Source organism: Loxodonta africana, chromosome 2, assembly GCF_030014295.1.
Source record: "Loxodonta africana isolate mLoxAfr1 chromosome 2, mLoxAfr1.hap2, whole genome shotgun sequence".
In the NCBI taxonomy this organism is placed as follows: Eukaryota; Metazoa; Chordata; class Mammalia; order Proboscidea; family Elephantidae; genus Loxodonta; species Loxodonta africana.
The window spans coordinates 161,913,852-161,931,481 of NC_087343.1; the positions used below are offsets into that span (position 1 = coordinate 161,913,852).

General features: G+C 37.5%; 1 protein-coding gene across 1 annotated transcript in view; it reads left to right on the top strand.

The window, feature by feature from the left end:
• SPINK5 (serine peptidase inhibitor Kazal type 5) overlaps window positions 1–17,630 on the top strand; it is a 79,877-nt gene that overhangs the window by 26,770 nt on the left and 35,477 nt on the right. Inside the window, exons 9-16 of the mRNA XM_064277919.1 lie at window positions 2,172–2,299; window positions 5,359–5,440; window positions 7,222–7,349; window positions 8,169–8,250; window positions 10,170–10,297; window positions 11,234–11,312; window positions 11,872–11,999; window positions 17,011–17,059. Of these exons, the coding sequence (XP_064133989.1) occupies window positions 2,172–2,299; window positions 5,359–5,440; window positions 7,222–7,349; window positions 8,169–8,250; window positions 10,170–10,297; window positions 11,234–11,312; window positions 11,872–11,999; window positions 17,011–17,059 (804 nt within the window). The remainder of the gene's footprint in view (window positions 1–2,171; window positions 2,300–5,358; window positions 5,441–7,221; window positions 7,350–8,168; window positions 8,251–10,169; window positions 10,298–11,233; window positions 11,313–11,871; window positions 12,000–17,010; window positions 17,060–17,630) is intronic.

Sequence of the window (17,630 nt, forward strand, 5' to 3'; positions counted from 1 at the left end):
GCGCATTGTAATTCCATTGAAATGTTGGAGTTATTCACTTTTTTTTTGGTTCATTAGAGTTCTAGGATTCAGTGAGATTTTCATTTATAAAGGTCTTGCTTCTGCTTAATTGAGAACCTCAAACACATGTTGAGATTATGGCTTTAAAAATATTGTTAAAATTAATTAAAAAAATCAGTTTATGATTTGATATTTTCAATCTGGTATTATTTGTTTCCTTTTGTTAATTGAAGAAACACTGTAGGTAATGTAACAAGGACTTCTTAAATCATCAAGGCTATTAAACCCTACTTTCAATGAAAATGATAGCAGCTACTTTGCTAAATGACTAGCTTTTTGCTTGGAAGTCAGAATACCTGAGCTTTTAGCTGTTCTGTCATGCTTTTGGTGGGTGAAAAGGAATACATCATCTCCTCTCCCTGGGCTCAATTTTGTTGTCAGCAAAATAAAGAGGTTGATAGATGATCTCAATTTTACCTCCTTGTTGGATTGTGACTCCATGTCTTACACCCTTTTAGGATAATTTTTGTGGCCAGTAAGCATTCATTTATTTCCTTTTAAGCATTCATTTCCTAAGGGAACAGAATGGCCCAGTTTTTGATAGCCCCTCTGTAATGCCATTCAATGAAGCAAAGTTTCTGCCCTAAATAGTGTGTTCAGAGTTTGAAATAAGAAAAACAAAGCATTCAAAACTGTCTATAATTTGTTCAATATTCACCAAGGATTTGAAAGGCAAGACTTTTATGATGGTGTTAAATTTCAGCCTTAAATTTTGGTTCAGCCAGTGTTAATCAGCAATTTATTATTTCATAGTCATAGGGAGTTCTTTGCCCTTGTCTTTCATCAAGTCTTGACTGTATTTCCTTTTTCCTTCTGTGGCTGGCATCATTGTGTTGGTGGGGTCGTGGACATGGTTACGAATAGGAAGGAGTCCTCGCACCATGACCTGTTAAACTCTGAGCTGCTAACTGAAAGGTTGGCAATCTGAACCCACCCAGTGTCTCCCTGGGAGAGAGACCTGGTAATCTGCTTCCACAAAGATTACAGCCAAGAAAGACCTACAAGGCAGTTCTACTCCATCACATGGGATTGTCATGAGCCAGAATCAACTGTAAGGCACCTAACAACAAGTTGAATAGAACAGCTTTATAATGATTGCTCAATACCTGCCCCATAATTAACCTGTCAGCGAGTTGCTTACAAAAGTGTTTTCTCAGGATCTCTTTGGATGAATCACAACTTATAAATGGGCATTATCATTGTTTCTGTGTGAGAATCATTGAGCATTAATTTTATTAATGTGCTATGATTACCATGTGAATGTCTTCTGCTTCTGTATCCCTAGATTGTTACAACCAGGAAGTTTGGAGTACACTCATTGCTCCTCCAAAAACAAATAACTTCTTATTAGGAGGGAATTAGGATTCTCTTTTAAAATGTCCTAATGAAATATGATTTATGAAAAAAAAAATCTGAGAACACTAGATGCAGAAAAGGTCCTAAAGAGCATCTATTCCTGTTACCTCATTGTATAGGTGGTCTCTCTTGAGTGGGGTCTGAAGGAATATTACATTCACTTTTTCTGAAGTTTTAAACTGTTATGCCAGAAATCAACATTGATAAAAAAAAAAAAAGACAGCATAAACAAAAACGATCCATCAAAAAAAAAGACAAAATTAAGCATAATGTAGTTGGATACCTTCTTATTCCTTTTTCCCCTGAAAACTAGTTTGGATTGTTCTTGACTCGATCCATATTAAGTAGCTTTTGAACACTTTATCTCACAGATTGTCTTCTGCTCACAGGCAACATTTGTTTGTTTTATATCGTTCACTGCATTTTGTTATGTCCTTGTTGGAACCCATGAAATATCTTCTATTTACTTATTTTTTTCTGAATTTGAAGTCAACAAGAATTATCTAGTTTTAGGAAATATTTGCTCAGCCTTATTCTTTTCTAGGATCTTTTTACCTTTTAATAAATATATCGCATAGCAGATACAGATACCAAGTAATTTGATAGTATAATTACTATTGCTTATTAGTTCTCACTAATATGTTGTATGTCTTTGCCAACACCTTCTAGACCTTCTATGACTATAAATCTATCATGTGAAGTTTCAAGATTAAGAAAGAGAAAAATACTAAATGGAATTACTTGTCTTTTTAAAGGATTTTTGCGAGGAATATGAGAACCAAGTGAGGAATGGGAGACTTTATTGTACACGTGAGAGTGACCCAGTCCGTGGCCCTGATGGCAGGATGCATGGCAACAAATGTGCCCTGTGTGCAGAATTTTTGTGAGTATAAATGCAATTTCTTCAGAGTGATTTACATGGTGTAGATAGACACTGATTGGAATTATGAGTAAAAATAATGTTGGGTGAAGTTTTTCTTGTTGAGGGGTGTTTAAGCAGTTTTATGCCCTCAACAAATCATAACACCTCCTAATAAGGAGACTCTAATGCTGTGTGTCCATTTCTGAGTATGAATAGACTTCACATTCCAGTTAGAACACTTGCTTAAAAAACACTTCTTAGCATTTTACCTCTTGGCCTTTGAAAATCTCCTTATGAGCTAGTCAGGATATAGGATGGGGAGAAAAAGTTACCAAGACTGATTTTTTTTTTCCTTCGGTAGTTATTCCATTGTGATAGAGTTGATGAAACTTGCTCAAGAAATTCCCATTTATATGTTAGTTGCGTAACTCTTTTCACCTGGGGCACTTGACATTGGAAGAAGTGCAAATACCACCAAATATGCATTATGGCATTTATGAAGATGGTTCAGACAAGGTCTTATCACACACATTCTCTTTCAGATCTCTGAACTCTATAAACTTTTCTACATGCTGTTCCCCACGCCAGTTCTTTTCATTGCTGGTCAGCAAATGCTTCTTCCTCTTGTAGATTGCATTTTATGATCTTCCTTCTTAGATGTTGTTAGGTGCTGAAGAGCCAGTTCTGTTTCAGGTGACTCTATGTACAATAGAATGAAACACTGCCCAGTCCTGTGCCATCCTCACAATCGTTGTTATGCTTGAGCCCAATGTCACAGCCACTGTGTCATGGATCTTACCAGATGGAATACATGGGAAATAAATTGACTACATTTGTGGAAAGAGACCATGGAGAAACTTAATGTCATCAGTTGGAACAAGGCCAGTGACTGACTATGGAACAGACCATCAATTGCTCATATGCAAGTTCAAGTTGAAGCTGAAGAAAATTAAAACAAGTCCACAAGAGCCAAAATACAACTTTGAGTATATCCCACCTGAATTTGGAGACCATACAAAGAATAGATATGACCCATTGACCATTAGTGACCAAAGACCAGATGAGTTGTGAGATGACATCAGGGATATCATACATGAATAAAGCAAACCAAAAACCAACCAAACCCAGTGCTGTCGAGTTGATTCCAACTCATAGCGACCCTAGAGGACAGGGTAGAACTGCCCCATAGAATTTCCAAGGAGCACCTGGTGGATTCGAACTGCTGACCCTTTGGTTAGCAGCCGTAGCACTTAACCACTACACCACCAGGGTTTCTGAATAAAGCAAAGTGTCATTAAAAGACAGGAAAGAAAGAAAAGACCAAAATGGTTGTCAGAAGAGACTCTGAAACTTGCACTTGAATATAGAGTAGCTAAAACAAATGGAAGAAATGATGAAGTAAAAGAATTGAACACAAGATTTCAAAGGGTGGCTTTAGAAGACAAAGTAAAATATTATAATAAAATATGTAAAGATCTGGAGTTAGAAAACCAAAAGAGAAAAAACATGCTAAGAATTTCTCAAGCTGAATGAATTGAAGAAATAATTCAAGCCTCTAGTTGCAATACTGAAGGATTCTATGGGCAAAATATTGAATGATGCAAGAAGCACCAAAAGAAGGTGGAAGGAATACAAAGAGTCACTGTACCGGAAAGAATTGGTTGACATTCACCCATTTCAGGAGGTGGCATATGATCAAGAACCAATGGTACTGAAGGAAGATGTCCAAGATGCACTGAAGGCATTGGTGAGAAACAAGGCTCCAGGAGTTGACAGAATACCTACTGAAATGTTTGAACAAACTTAAACTGTTGCAGCCATGGAGGTGCTCACTCATCTAGTCCAAGAAATTTGGAAGACAGCTACCTGGCCAGCTGGCTGGCAGAAAAAAAAAATATATTTTTTCCCATTCCAAAGGAAAGTGATTCAACAGAATGTGGAATCGTTGAACAAGATACTTAAAAAACCCTCTGCCATCAAGTCGATTCTGATTCATAGCAACTCTATACCATACACAATTAAAAGTTTGCTGAAGATAATTCAAAAGCAGTTGCAGCAGAACAATGATAGGAACTGCCAGAAATTCAAACTGGATTCAGAAGAGGATATGAAATGAAGGATATCATTGCTGATGTCAAATGAATCTTCGCTGAAAGCAAAAAATACCAGAAAGATACTTACCTGTTCTTCTGACAGTATATTCAATCATCTTAGCCAACGCCGTAATGCAAATGCATTGATTATTTTTAGGTCGTTCTTATTCATTGTCCATCTTTTACTTGCATATGAGGGGACTGAAAATACCATGACTTGGGTCAGGCAAACCTTAGTCCTCAAGGTGACATGTCTGAATTTTAACACTTTAAGTTTTGCAGCAAATTCCTTGGTTGGATAAAATCTTCTGAAGTTCCCAATTTAAACCCAATTCTCATGACCTTTAATTTTCTTTCACAACAATCATCATATTTGGCAATTATGTAATTATTTATGTGACTTTTGTTGACTATCAGTCTCCTTTACTAGGTTATAACGTCCAAGAGTTCATGGTATGCGTTTACATTGTGTACCAGTACATGCCCAGGGCCCAGGCTAATGCTTGGCAAAAAAAAAAAAATAGTCACTAATTGTTGAATGAATGTGTCAGTGAATGAATGTATGAACAAAAATCCCTGCTCTCAGGAAACCTAACACTAATAGAAGAAATAAGGCATGGACATACAAAAATATATTGCAAGACAGAATGAAAACTATTTTATAAGAAAAGGATGTTCAAGTATGAAAATACAATAGGAGATGTAGAGTTTATTTCCATTTGGGGACTGGGTTGGGGAGATTTAGAGAAAGGAGAGATGATATGAAGGATCATTACAGTGGAAGGAAATGGGCTGCCTAAGGGGGAGGGTCTTTAAAGAAATAGTAAAGAGTTTAACTTAGTAAGAGTTGCATGAAAGGAAGTTGAAGGTGATTTGACAATGTTTTAGTAGAACAGGAAAACTGGGTTGTTTCCCTCTGCTCCTAAATGATTAATTTGTAACATGAAGTTTTGAAGCATCTCTACTCATTAATTTTTTTCTCTCCAGCAAACAACTTTTTTCAGAAGAAAAAAATAAAGCAGATGAGAACCTGAGAAAGCCTAAAGAAAAAGTTAAAAGAGACATTGAGGTGAGGATTAGTTTGATCCGTCTTTGTTATGACTTTTGTGTGTGTTTTGTCTGTGTATGTGTGCACATATAACTCTAGAATGCGTTCTCAATATTGGTTAAATGTTTGCCACTATTTAATGGGTTTTCCAGAGACTGACATGTATTGTTTTATGAGACTCCAAAGAATGATGATGATAGCATCACAATTCCTAGCTCTATTTGGAGGTAATTAATCAAACTGCAGTTCTACTCTGTCCTACAAGGTCGCTATAAGTTCTACTCTGTCCTATATGGTCGCTATAAGTTGGAATCGACTGGGTGGCACTGGGTTTTTTTTTTTTTTTTTTTTAATCAAACTGCATATTAGGAGTTCCACACTCCTAAATGACAGTGATAGCTCAAAACCTTATCTGAATTCAAAGTGTGATATGTACTCACTATGAAATGTGTAGTAGTTGTGTTGGAGGTTTTAATTTTAACAGCACTATCAATGTGAAAGTTTATTGCCTTGAAAATCATGCTACATTCTGCTTTCCAAACATCTATCTTTTCTCCACTGCGGCTGTCTTAGCTCAGCCACCTAATAGTTGTCTGTTGTGTTTCTGCATTAGCATCCTACCTGGTCTCTATACTTTTGGTTTCCATCTATCTCGATTCTTAAGACTCAGTTCGTCCTCCCTGTTGCTTTCATAAAGTAGGAGATGTTTGTATGAACCCATTACATTAAGAAATTTCAGTGTTTGAAAGTATCTTAGAGTATATTTGGACCATTTTCCTCCATGAAAACTCTTTCATCCAGATGATTATCCAGCCTCCTCTGATGTATAGTTCTCAGCTGTATAAATTAATGCACTTCATTAAGTCTCCCGCCTTCATGTAATTTTGCCTTATTGCCTGGGCCTTATTTTCAATTATTTTTCCTCCCTCAATTCTAAATTACCAAGTCCTTTTAATTTTACCTCTCAAATGCCTCTCACTTAATTCTTTTATTTTTCAATTTTTTAAATTTAATGATTTATTTATTATATATAACAGTGTAAGTAGCTTCTCTAACTTTAGTTTCCAGTTCACTCAAATATTCCATGCCTGACTGAGCAGTCTCTCTAAAACAAAGATTTGCTATGTCCTTCTCTGCTGTAAATATTTACCAATTTCCCACTGCCTAAGAATACAATGCAAATTCCTTTCAAAAATAATGAAAATCTTTAGTGGACTGGATTTGACCAGTCTTCAATGTCTCTTTTTGTCCACTTCCCAAATCTTCCTCTCTTTGTCCAGCTAATCCTGGAGCTACTATACTCATGGATAGACCAAAACATCTCAAAATAACCTGTTCTTTCATGTCGCTATGCCTACGCATATCCTAATTTGTCTCAAAGGACTTTTTTCCACATTGTGTGTACCTGGACACATTTCCAAAGATACGATTCAGGTATGGCTCTTCTTTGAACCTCCCATGAGTCAATCCTATCTTTGTGGTTGTGGATGCTTAATTCAGACCTGTGGCACATCCCTTAACTTTTTATATTTCAATTACTTGTCCTCTCCACTTGACTGGTAAAGGAGCCACATCAGATTTATATTTATGGTCCCTTAATTTAATACATTTGTTGAATACTTAAGCAGATCAATATTACAAGGTGAGAAATATCACAAATTTTTGGCATGATCATAAATTCGAAAGGTTTTTTTTTTTTAATTCTTAATTCCTCTTTTTCAATTTCTTTAATAAATAGCATTTAAAATTTATAAATAGAAAGTAGAGGACTATAGCTAAATTGTCTCACTTTCATTATTTAGAAACTCTGCCGTGAATATCACGATTATGCAAAGAATGGAATACTTTCCTGTGACAGAGAAAATGACCATTTTCGCAGCTCAGATGGGAAAATGCACAGCAACTTATGTTCCAGATGCCAAGCCTTCTAGTGAGTATAGCTTGTCACAGACTCCTAGAACTTTAATGGGGTAAGGCCCTTTAAGATAATCTAATCAAGCCAGTGTGTTTTATAGATGAGGAAAACTATGGCTCAAAATAAGGGAAAAAGTTGAATAAGCTACACAGAGCATATTAGTCAAGGAGTTGAACAAAATGCCAAGAGTTATTTGTTTCAAGATGCCCGATAGGGTTGCTATGAGTTGGAATCTACTCGAGGGCAGTGGGTGTTTTGGGTTTGATTTTTATCTAGCACTCCCTCTCTTAGGACTGGAGCATTCTTAGCACTGGAACAAACATGAGCTTGTGAAAATATCAGATGCTTCCTCACTACTTAAACTTCATACCTGTTTGAGGAATTTATAGACATCTCATCTTCCATGGAGTTTAGGACCTAAAGTTAGTACTTAACACAGAAATTGCTTAGAGTCAAAATTTTCCATGAAACACTCATAAATCCCTATAAAATTACAGGAAAAGAAATTAAGATAATGTGATATTTCTCATCGAGTTAGAACTGGCCATTTGTTCTCACAATTTGGAATACTTCTCAGTTTATTTGGTTGTTTAAGTGGTTGAATTGTTTTTGCAATCTGTGGACTTTATCAGCTCCCCTCACATTTTTTCCTTTAGATAAAACAGTCACGAAAAAGCTTGTTGAATAAATAAAAACAAGAGTTGGGTGTCTTGTTGCTTTTCATTGATGGTGTTGTGATAAAGGGGCAAAGTTGCTCTCCCTGAGGAGGGAGGGTTGAGTGGCAGTGCAAGTGTTCAGTTCCCATGGACCTCTCTTGTTTTCTCTCTCATTTAGCCTAGAAGAAGCTAAAGAAATGGAAGAGGGTGAAGCAGAAGCAAGGAATAAAAGAGAATCTGAAAAGACACCCGCATATGCAGTGCGTGGAATCCATCCAATTAGTCCTACTTGGCACTAAAATTTGAACACATCTCAGAGAGCCTAATGACTGGAACATTGTCCTGCAAAAATCCCAAGAAAATCTTAATTCTTCAATCTAGGGATGATGTTGAGATGAATGCCATGGGAGGCTGACTAGCTTTTGCTACTTCAGAACTAACACTATATAATAAAAGAGCACTCATTTGGAATCTGAAAAATTAAGCTTTAGTTCCAATTCCATCACTTACAGACCATTTCTCTGAGCTAGTCATTAAACTCTTCTCATCCTTAGTTTCTAATGAATTGGGCTGATAATCCTTGTCTTTCCTATTCCAAGGATTATTGGGAAGAAATAAGAAATAAATAATGAGAATGCACTTTGTCAACTGTAAAACATGGTGGGAATAGAAAGTTTTATCACTACCCAGAAGGGGAAAAATTCCCCAAATCCCCAAAATATGGCAAACGTGGACTCTTGTTACAATTCTGAAAGCCTACCTAGATAATGAGGTAAATTTCAGAACTCTGAAAGATTCATACCAGTTAAGAAAAGAATTCAGGAAATCTTTAGTCTACAATTACATCTTAAAGAAGTGCCAGTATCACGTCAGCTTCCTGGGAGGCCTGGACTCAGGGGCAGCCCAGACTGGGCCCTTGACCTCTCTGAAACAGAATGATCTATACAGAGCCCCCATGTCCAGGAAGGACATGACAGCACCGACATGCAGAATATCCCCCATTCCAAAATGACCGCCTCAACACTGCCCAGGTCACCTCAAACAGATTGGTGATGTGTTCACTTTAGGAAAGAACACCACAAATACTGGCATCAAGAAGGAGGAGCTATTAGATTTTGCTAGCCGCTTTCCAGAGAAATTCTACATGTGTGTTTCAACATATGAGTATTTTTGAAATTTCACATATGAATTGGGATAAAAATACTTTGAGTCCACAATAAAAGCATGATTTTACCTTTTAAATATTATATTTATCTCCATAGCCTTAGATCAATTCATTACCACCTATGGAAACTCTGCCGCTGCAGTGGTTAAGTGCTACAGCTACTAACCAAAATGTTGGTAGTATGAATCTGCCAGGCACCCTTTGGAAACCCTATGGGGCAGTTCTACTCTGTCCTATAGGGTCCCTAGGAGTTGGAATTGACTCAATGGCAATGGGCTTGGTTTGATTTTTTGGTATGGTTTGGATTGAAAGTTTCCTAAATTTCCCTATGGATTTTATCCTGCACTGTTTCCAACCATCCTTCTGAATATAGCTATAATAAGGTTTTAAAATATAAACGAGATCACAATACTGCTCTGCTTAAAACCAACAAATAGGTCATCATCAACTACAGGATGAGTGTCAATCTTTTATCTCCCTCTCTTCTTATTTGACTTATTACTTCCATTCAGAATTTCATGTTTTGCTATGAAATTTGTCCTGTAGTTTCCTGCCTCTGTTTCTCAGCTTATTTTATTTTGACAATCTACTATGCTTATTTACCAATTTATGTTTCACCCAGGAAAATTCTTTTTACTCTCTACAGTCTCACCCAAGTAATTCTTTTTCCCCCAAATCTTCCCTAGTTTCTGCAGTCAGATATCGAGGGTCCTGATCTTCGAGTTTTCAGATTTTCTTGTAGCTACATGTTTGCACTTATTCTATTTTGTCTAGATTATAGTAGAAATTTGCTTGTCTACTTTTCTGTATTGTGACATCTTAGTCTTATATATTCTCATCTCTTAGCAAATGATAAGTTTCCTTTGTTTCACTGAAATTTACATGTGAGATAAACTCAACTGAAATCTTGGGCTCAAGGAGGCATAGCTTTGGTCTTGCCAATGTAGACATTTCAAACTTCTACTTTGAATAAGAATAAAATATATATCCAGCTTCCTTTCTCTGTTCTGGCAGGAGCTATGCAGTGAATATCGCAAATTTTTGAGGAATGGAAAACTCTTCTGCACCAGAGAGAACGACCCCATCCAGGGCCCTGATGGGAAAATGCATGGCAACACCTGCTCCATGTGTGAGGCCTTCTTGTGAGTTGTGCTGCAGCTAGGAAAATGGGAATGGTTTGGTCTTTCAATGTCATTTCTGTGTTCAGTTATGAGAGAACCACTCCAGTAGGAAAATAAAATAATGAAAATATTTACAGGAAGTTCATGGTTTGTACAAATATACAAAACCATGTCCCTTGAAGATTGCTAAGACCTGGACACATCTAGGCAAGGGAAAAGTCAATCTAAGTATCCAAGTAGTTTTTGTTTTCAAATTTGGAAAAAGAACAGTTCTAGACTATTTCCAAGGACGGAAGTGAGGCCAATGGGTGAAAGCCATGGAAAACAGATTCTAGTTCAATATTGAGAAGAACTTTGTGCAAGTTGGGAATTTCAGAAATGGAGTCACCTACCATGGGTGTCAAGGATGATTTGAGTAGAGAATTCACCAGCTCGATTACAGCAAAGACTAGATAGTATCAGAGACACTGTAGCGGCTTTGGATGTTTAGAAAAACACCTCTGGTCTAGGCTTTAAATTCTTGGTTTATACTTATTAGTAGTGTGTCCTTGGGCAAGTTATATGTTCTTTTTAGAATCAGTTTTCTTATCTGTAAAGTGGGGATGGAAACCCTGGTGGCGTAGTGGTTAAGTGCTGCGGCTGCTAACCAAAGGGTCAGCAGTTCAAATCCGCCAGGTGCTCCTTGGAAACTCTATGGGGCAGTTCTACTCTGTCCTATAGGGTTGCTATGAGTCAGAATCGACTCGACGGCACTGGGTTTGGTTTTGGTTTTAAAGTGGGGATATAACAAAAGTTTCTGCTACATGCAGTTGTGAGGAGTTAATAGTACAAGCACAGGGCTAGGCACATAGTAAGAATTTAATCAATATTAACTATAATTATTGAATGATATTTGATATCACTTTCAATCTGGAGATATGATTCTCACTCATCCCTTTTCAAATCACTCTCTTTTAGCAAAGCAGAAGAAGAAAAGAAAAAGAAGGAAGGTGAATCAAGAAATAAAAGACAATCTGAGAAGCCAACTTCATTTGAGGCGAGTGGAACTTATTGAAAGGAGCTCTAGTCATACAGGGGTTAAGCGATTGGCTGCTAACCTAAAGGTTGTCTGTTCGAACCCACCAGGTGCTCCACAGGAGAACGATTGTGGCAATCTGCTTTTGTAAATATTTACAACCTTGAAAACCCTATAGGGCAGTCCTACTCTATAGGGTTGCTGTGAGTTGGAATCAACTAGACTGCAATAGATTTGGCTTTTTTTTGGACCTTATTGAACAAGGCAGGGGCATATGTACCTGGGGATATGTAGATAGCATTTAGGGAACTGATAAACACCCTGACGCATATGAAGCATTTCTACAGGTTGTATTTGTGTGTGTGTTTTTTTTGTGTATATGTTCACAGTACATATGCAACCATTTCTAGGTTGAAGGCTCATACTTATAAATATCCATATCTCCAAAGTTAAGACTCATTCTAAAATAAGCCAATTGCAGACCCCCACTTAAGAAAAAAACCTTCTAAAGTCTTCAACTACTTTTTGCAATCTGATCCAATCTATGTTTAACACCTGACTTCCTTCTTCAATTTCACAGGCGTTGTGCAGTGAACATCGCAAATTAATGAAGAATGGACAGCTTCTCTGCACTAGAGAGAATGACCCCATCCAGGGCCCAGATGGGAAAATGCATGGGAATACTTGTTCCATGTGCGCAGACCTCTTGTAAGTAGAGCTACAGCGACAGTGCTTCTGAGGAAGTGAGGAGAGGGAACTGCTATGGGAAGTTTTCAAACAATGATAAATAATACAGTTTCCTCATGAGTGTAACATTCAGTTCTGGTTGTCACTTTTAAAACAAACAAACAAAACAGAAAACAATAACAAAAAAGTGAATGACGAGCTTTCAGATAGTAACTACTGAGATGGCAAAAACAAAAACGTTCAGAGTAATTCTTATAGGACGTTCCAGAAGGAACTCTGAGCCTTTTAGTTAGAGAAGAGAATACTTCAGGACAATCACCCAAATGCTTTTAGTTTTCTGAAGGATTATCAACTGGATTACGGAATAGATAAGATTTATATACAAAATATCAATATGGTGCATGGCATAATTTATGGGATTTTTTTTTTTTCCAGTTCACTATCTTTTTTCCTACTAGTCTTTGTGACCTCAAGAAATAGAATTAAAGTGAATGGGAGATATAGGAAGACAGATTTGGGCTCAACATGAAGATGAACTTTGTAATAGTGTAGGGAAAAGCTACTTCAGGAATAATATATTCCATAGGAGTCGTGGTTGTTGTTAGGTGCCATCGAGTCAGTTCCGACTTACATCAACCCTGTATACAACAGAAGGAAACACTGCCCTGTCCTGTGCCATCCTCACAATCATTGCTGTGTTTGAGCCCGTCGTTGCAGCTGCTGTGTCAATCCATCTTGTCGAGGGTCTTCCCCTTTTTCAATGACCCTCTACTTTACCAAGAAGGGTATCCATATGAACTGGATGCCCATTTATAGGGGCCTCAAAGTATGATGTTAGAATAGATGATGTGATCCAAAGCAAACCAAACCTGTTGCTGTCAAGTTGATTTTGGCTCATAGTGACTCTATAGTACAGAGTAGAACTGCCCTCATAGGGCTTCCAAGGAGCAGCTGGTGAATTTGAACTGCTGACATTTTGGTTAGTAGCCGAGCTCTTAACCACTCTGCCACCAGGGCTGCAGATGATATGATATGTCCTCTCAAATGACAGTCCATGATTTTTCTGATCTGTGACCCAAGAAACGTAACCCAAGAAATACCCCCGTTTATTTTCTGTGTCCAGAATATATGAAAGATTTCAGTTATTCAGTCTTTCCTAACCAAAAAAAAAAAAAAAAAGAAAAACTAAACCCATTGCCTTTGAGACTATTTCCTAACAGAAAGCAATATAATCCAGCAGATTTCTCTCATAAAATTTGAGCCATGGAAATAATAATAATCTATTTGATAGAAGTCAAGATGATGGCAATGTAATCATTATAACCAAAGCATTAATTAAAAAAAAATTAATTAAGTGCATATAATTGCCTGTACTTGTTAAGAGCTTTACTCATCTCTTTCAGTCTTCACAGACTAAGGCCCAGAGATGTTGAGAATGATGGAAAGTCAGCACAGTGTATATGTCATATGAATGAAGAAAATAATATATTTCTTATTGTAGTTCTAGGCAGGATACAATCATGTATGAAGGCCTTTATGAACTTCTTGTAGTTCTTTCTGCCTGTGTTTAAGACTATTTCTGGCTGTTTTTCTTTACCTCTGCATGAATCTTTCAGTCACGAAAAATAGTTCTGCCACCTAGTGGTCAGCTCTGTTCCTCCTCTGATAATTCCCCATTATGGAAAGAAAATGCTTCTTGGATTTTTTTAGTCTACTTACTTAGACTTGTGGTAAAGTTTAAATCAGTTTCCATGTTTGTTTGTTTGTTTTTTTAAAAGAAGAAAAACTCATGATTTTTGGAGTTATTGTTACAGGGCAAGGCTTCCCAGCTCTGGACTAAGCCCTGCCTAGATTCTTATCCCCCCACATGTCTGTCAGTTTGTCGTACTGTGGGGGCTTGTGTGTTGCTGTGATGCTGGAAGCTATGCCACTGGTATTCAGATACCAGCAGGGTCTCCCATGGAGGACAGGTCTCAGCTGAGCTTCCGGACTAAGACAGACTGGGAAGAAGGATCTGTCAGTCTACTTCTGAAAAACATTAGCCAGGGAAAACCTCATGAATAGCAGCAAAACATTGTCTGATATAGTGCTGGAAGATTAGCCCCCCAGCTTGGAAGGCACTCAGAAGATGACTGGGGAAGAGCTGTCTCCTCAAAGTAGAGTCGACTTTAATGACGTGGATGGAATAAAGCTTTCGGGACCTTCGTTTGCTGATGTGGCACAACTCAAAATAAGAAGAAACAGCTACAAACATCCATTAATAACTGGAACCTGGAATATATGAAGTATGAATCTAGGAAAATTGGAAATCATCAAAAATGAAATGGAATGCATAAACATTGATATCCTAGGCATCAGTGAGCTGAAAGGGACTGGTATTGGCCATTTTGAATCAGACAATCATATAGTCTACTATGCTGGAAATGACAACTTGAAGACGAAAGGTGTTGCATTCATTGTCAAAAAGAACGTTTCAAGATCTATCCTGAAGTACAACGCTGTCAGTGATAGGATAATATCCATAGACCTACAAGGAAGACCTGTTAATACGACTATTATTCAAATTTACGCACCAACCACTACGGCCAAAGATGAAGAAATAGAAGATTTTTATCAGCTGCTGCAGTCTGAAATTGATCGAACATTCAATCAAGATGCATTGATAATTACTGGCGATTGGAATGGCCAATGACACAACCTTGCTTGCTGAAAGTGAAGAGGACTTGAAGCACTTACTAATGAATATCAAAGACCTTAGCCTTCAGTATGGACTGCATGTCAACGTAAAGAAAACAAAAATCCTCACAACTGGACCAATGAGCAACATCATGATAAACAGAGAAAAGATTGAAGTTGTCAAGGATTTCATTTTACTTGGATCCACAATCAACAGCCATGGAAGCAGCAGTCAAAAATCAAAAGACGCATTGCATTGGGTAAATCTACTGCAAAGGACCTCTTTAAAGCGTTGGAGATCAAAGATGTCACCTTGAAGACTAAGGTGTGCCTGACCCAAGCCATGGTATTTTCAATCACATCATATGCATGTGAAAGCTGGACAATGAATAAGGAAGACCGAAGAAGAAATGACACCTTTGAATTGCGGTGTTGGCAAAGAATATTGACTATACCATGGACTGCCAAAAGAAAGAACAAATCTGTCTTGGAAGAAGTAAAACCAGAATGTTCCTTAGAAGCAAGGATGGCGAGACTGCGTCCTACATACTTTGGACATGTTGTCAGGAGGGATCAGTCCCTGGAGAAGGACATCATGCTTGGCAGAGTACAGTAGTACAGGGTCAGCGGAAAAGAGGAAGACCCTCAATGAGGTGGGTTGACACAGTGGCTGCAACAATGAACTCAAGCATAACAAGGATTGTAAGGATGGCTCAGGACCGGGCAGTGTTTTGTTCTGTTGTGCATAGGGTCGCTATGAGTCAGAACTGACTCAATGGCAACTAACAACAACAACAACAGGTTCTTACTTTCTTCTGACCAAGAATGACCAGGAGACACTCAGAGGTTCCACATGAACAAGGTTTATTAGGGACAGAAAGAAAGAAGGCTCGTGAGGGAGAGAGGGAGTGGGGTTTCCACCTACGCTAGCCTCCAGTCTCTCACTGAACAAAGGATTTCTTAGGGCTTATAAAAGTTTTTAGGTGGGAAAAAGGCATTAGCTTTATTCATTAGGTGGGTGGAGATTTCCAGGAGAAGGGGAGGGATTATGAAAATCAAATGCATGCACAGTTAGAATTCAAGATGGACTACCTCACAGAGATTACTGGAACTAAGATGGAGTCTGTCACAGAGGCTGCTGGGATGTCAAACAGGACTTATTCTGGGATGCTGTGCATGCGTAATGCCTCTGGATCTTGTTTCAAGCCCCGGCAAGGGGTCCCTGCTCATGTTTGTCTCATGTGGAAGGTCATTCACAGTCCATGATGATCTTTACTGTACATGCTCTGCACCTGGTGAGGCCTTGAAAAACAACGCAGGAGGATTATCCGTAATTTATAGCTGGTCAAGCAAGCAGGGCATTGGAATGCAGCCCCCTATCTTGTTTAAGCGCCTAGTTTGTTAATCACAAGTAGTTCTCGGGTCTGCACTTCAATCTAAATTCCAAGAATATTGAGTCAGAAGTTATTTAATTATAGCTGTTCAAGCACTCAGGGCCTTGAAATGTAACCCTTATTTAATTCAGCCAGCCTGATCTCTTCCCTGTCTCAATATTTCAGTAAGTTTCTCTTATCGATATAGAAATTCTTTACCAAAATAAATAAATGTTTTATTGCTTCATATTTTATGCAGATGTTAGCAAAGGATACTGACTATCATGAGAGCCATTCTTCCTTCCAGAGGTGTTTCTTGTACACTTTCATATGGAGTTACTTGAGAACAGTGAAATCAATGAACGATCAACCTATGAATACTAAGGATATGCTCTACTTACTTTATCAAGATCCATTCTTCCTCTTTCTTTTTCTTCTTCCTCTTCTCTCTGTTCCTCATAGTCGACAAGAAGAAATAACAAGAAAGTCTTTTCACTTTTTTTGAAGATTTCATTTGATTGATGAGCAAGTAGATTAGAATATGCTAAAATATTTTTTATAAATTATTTAATGCTTTTTTATGAAATGTGATTGATTTTTGTGTGTGTTGCAGATCCAATTATGCTATAGACCCAGTCCTCTAAGCTCTGTTTGCAAGCCTGTCAGTTATCTAAAATGTCTAGGAGCTACCACTCTATCACTCGTTCTATCATACACCTATTTTGGGAGGGTTTACTTTCAATGATGATGACAGTGGTGATGATATCAATCACTTAAATAGGCTTACTGACTAACTAAGGAATTTACTTTTGTATACCATTCTCTTGAGGTGGGTGTACCAGTCTAGTTTATTACCCAATAGAATTACAAACAACTCTGGGTAGATCTTTGAGGCTGCTTGAGAATGATCAGCCTGTGAATGTTAAGGATTTAGTCCATTAAGATCCATTTCTTCTTCTCCCCCCCACCCCCCACTCCTATAGTAAACAACAAGAAAGAGCAAAAGCAAAGGCTAAAAGAGAAGCTGCAAAGGTAAGTTCCCCAGCGATGCTGATGCTATGCCCTGGCATATTTTTCTCTACAAAAGCATTCTCGATATCTCATTATCATAACAGTTTTCCTGCTCATTTTTTCATGCCTGAAATGAATAAAGGAAACTTTTAATCTGAAAAAATAATTTTGATTAGAAGTTTCCAGAGTACCAACTTTATGTTTGATTAGTCAAATTTTGAGGTTAATTTAATTAAAAATGGAGTGTTAACTCTTTGTAAGTATATTTCCCATATTTAGCAGTTTTTCTTAGATTTGTTTTCATTCACAGATTATTAATATTAATTTTTTCCAATTTTCTAATTTCAATTTATGCCATTCACACTTCTGGTATTTCAAATAGAGAGCACAAGATTGCTATCATTCACAGTAGCCCAATTTAAGAAAAAAACAAAAACAAATTCACATATATTATCATATTTGATCTCTGTTATCACCCAACTACGGAAGAAGCACTAGCACTAGTTTTCTCATCCCCGATTAACATAGTTAAGAAAACCCTCCGATTGTTCTTTTTTTTAAACCCTCCATGATCTTATAATTTATAATTTTA